Source organism: Aethina tumida, chromosome 3 (assembly GCF_024364675.1).
Source record: "Aethina tumida isolate Nest 87 chromosome 3, icAetTumi1.1, whole genome shotgun sequence".
NCBI lineage: Eukaryota > Metazoa > Arthropoda > Insecta > Coleoptera > Nitidulidae > Aethina > Aethina tumida.
The window spans coordinates 762,978-765,920 of record NC_065437.1 but is presented as its reverse complement, the minus strand read 5'-3'; the positions used below and the strand labels follow the sequence as shown (position 1 = coordinate 765,920).

The following is a 2,943-nucleotide window of genomic DNA, read 5'->3' as shown; positions in this document are numbered from 1 at the left end:
ATTAATTATTCAAATTATTGGTAATTCAGTGAAACTTACAGATTAATTATTGGTGGAACTTACTGATTCATCAGTCAAATTATTGATTATTGTGAATCTTACTGATTTATTAGTATAAACTTCTAATTAATCAATAAAATTTATTTATTTATTAGTGGAAAATATTGATGATTAAATAAAACTGTCAAATTATTGAATTAGTTTAATTGTTTTTACTAATTTACATCAATTACTTCAAACTCGTCCATTAAATCATTAGATTTTGAATGCACACTCAGCGCCTTCGCCATAATTGGAACCAAATGTTCCAAGTGTTAAATTTATTACTTTATAGTGGAATAGTTTAGGTGAACCACAATTTAATTGTTTATTATTGATTTGTCATAAACTAGTCTTATCTCAGACATTCATTTATTGTCAATTATACTAATTTATATATATATTTTCATCTAATTTAATTAATCTTAAGTAATAGACGGAGATTATTATGCGGACGTAAATTTTTAATATATTTTCTAATCCAAAACACACACGATTAATGGTGTAAAAGTTATGGTCACATATAAAAGTTTTAATGCGTAATTTTACTGTCCTATAAAACTTTTCCTTTCAAAATTTAATTTCACGTCACCGGCACACGAATTCATCAGAAATCTCGGCAGAAATGCGGACGCGACCGAAACAAAATTCATTAAAACAATGTTTTAGAAATTTAAACTAAACGGAATTCACAACTTTAATTCGCTAATCAAAATGGAACAGTTCAGGTGTCGAATTAATTGGGTGTGAAAATCTCTGGAAGAGTTCACTCCAATAAATAAATCAGTTCTTTAGGCTTTCTTTAATATTTAACACGAACCCCCCAATTCTTGGGATTGAGATCAAGATTCTCGTCGGCCCATGGAAACGGTTAATTAACAATTCAATTACGAAGAGTGCAAACCGTCTTAGCACCCGAACATTCCGATTGTGTTCAGCTCCAATCCCATCTCAAATATCCGCAGCTGATAAATGATTTATTAAGGGTTGGTCCTAACATGTGTGATGATCAATACAACCCCCGAAACAACTACCTAACCTCCTTGTTATTGTTGGCTCGAATAAAATTTCAATAACAATTTAATTCGTATCTTTTGTGGGGCGAAATTGTGTGTTGTTAATTCAACTACGAAGCTTTGAATATCTTATCTACCATTTGCACACGCCGCCACGCAAAATAGCCCGAGTACGTCAACAAGTGCGTCTTCCACCCCCTGTTTTGTCGTTATTATCATTCGGTTCAACAATCAAGAGTGCCAGGCGCAAGCACCCTTGTTTAAACGAATCATACTTAGCTCTGTGACGACAGGAAAGGGACAACTCGGGAGGAAATGGCCACGTAAAAATTCTAAACATCAAACAACATTAAAATGTACTTAATTTAACGTAAAATTAAGTCTGAAAATGTATGTATATAGCTCAGACTTTAATAAAAATCACTGTAGATTATTTAATCATCCAATCACAGCTTCCTCTTCTGTAAGTTCTGTAGACAAGTGCCCTCTCAGTTCTTCTTATTGTATTGATAAATTTTAAACTCCAATATAAATAAGAGGGAAATAAATAGTGGAATCAGTTTTATTAAATGTATATGTATTAAAATGAAGTTCAGATATGTATAAAGCATAATTTAATCGAGTCCCAATTCAGCAGCTTCTTCCTCTGTAAGTTCTGTAGAGAGGTACTCACTTTGGAACTTAATTCCTTGTTCAGGTTCCAAATTGTTTTTGACAGTTGCTTCTTGTTCAATATTAAAATCATCATCATCGTCATCTCCGTTGTAAAAGCCATCCCTGATTGTCGACTTTGTTGATTTCTTCTTTTGCTGATCTGGTGGTGTGGTCAGATCACCATCATAATTAATCACGTTGTTCTGAGCAATTCTCCACTCTAACACTTCAGTGGTAAAGTCATCCCTGTTACCCAATTGTGTAAATCCGATTATTCTATCAACCATAATTCCATTTTGAATTAAAATTATCGAAGGGATGACTTTGATTTTGAGCTTCTGAGCCAGAAAAGGACACTTCTCAGCGTCGAGTTTGGTGAACAGGGCCTCGATGTGCTTTGGAGCCAAAATTTTTAGGTGCTTATCAACGATCTCACACCTGAATGAGCTGTGGGTGAAGAAGTGTATCACCACGTTGTCGGACCGTTTTATGACATCAAAGAACAATTTCTCTTCGCCCAGTTGGTCGTATTTGCCGTGTCCGTTGAGCAGCCACTCACGCTTTTTGCCCTCGAGTTTCTTCATCTCCTCCACGCGGGCCTTTCGGATTTGTTCCAGGTCTTTGGCGTCTAAGTTGTCGATTTGGTCGATGGCTGTGTCTATTTGGTTTTCGAGGAGCTTGCTCACGTGTAGCAACTGGTTTTCTAGTGCGGACATTTTATTGTTTTTCAGCAAATTTGACTACTTTGACATTGACAATCCTAATAATATGTTTTGAAGGTGTGTGAAGCTTTAAAACTAAATTAATTAACAACTAATTGAACAGTTGAACAAAGGGGTTTGGAGGTGGGAAATAATAATTAGTCTTTGTTTTAACAAATCTCATTAATGCACACATCCTTTCATTAACTCCCACCGAAGCACATGCAGAGTCCTCAGCATTAGCAATGAATTAAAGAGCGGACTCGTAAAGGGGTTTATGCCCGTGTAGTTAACCGCAACAGTATTTTGTTTTCGCGGGGCCGAAATAAAACGCAATCCGCTTTAAAATTGTACGTGGCAAGAAAATTTAACGTGCCGTAATAAAAATACATCAGGCGATTGGCAGTTTTCCAACTGGCGCCCGATATTTTCGCCCCGGCACCAAAGGAATTCTCCGGTGTGCCGTTCGAAATCAAACGCGAACAATTCCGGGACACCAAACGCAATTTGCTCGTGATTTTCTGGACAAATAT

At 35.9% G+C, this 2,943-nt stretch overlaps 1 protein-coding gene across 1 annotated transcript; it reads right to left on the bottom strand.

The window, feature by feature from the left end:
• Nucleotides 1-1,599: 1,599 nt before the first annotated feature.
• Nucleotides 1,600-2,498, bottom strand: LOC109604511 (thioredoxin domain-containing protein 9). Its single transcript, XM_020021046.2, has one exon. It carries the CDS (start codon nucleotides 2,423-2,425, stop codon nucleotides 1,670-1,672), a length of 756 nt encoding a protein of 251 aa, XP_019876605.1. The 5' UTR covers nucleotides 2,426-2,498; the 3' UTR covers nucleotides 1,600-1,669.
• Between the last annotated feature and the right edge of the window lie 445 nt (nucleotides 2,499-2,943).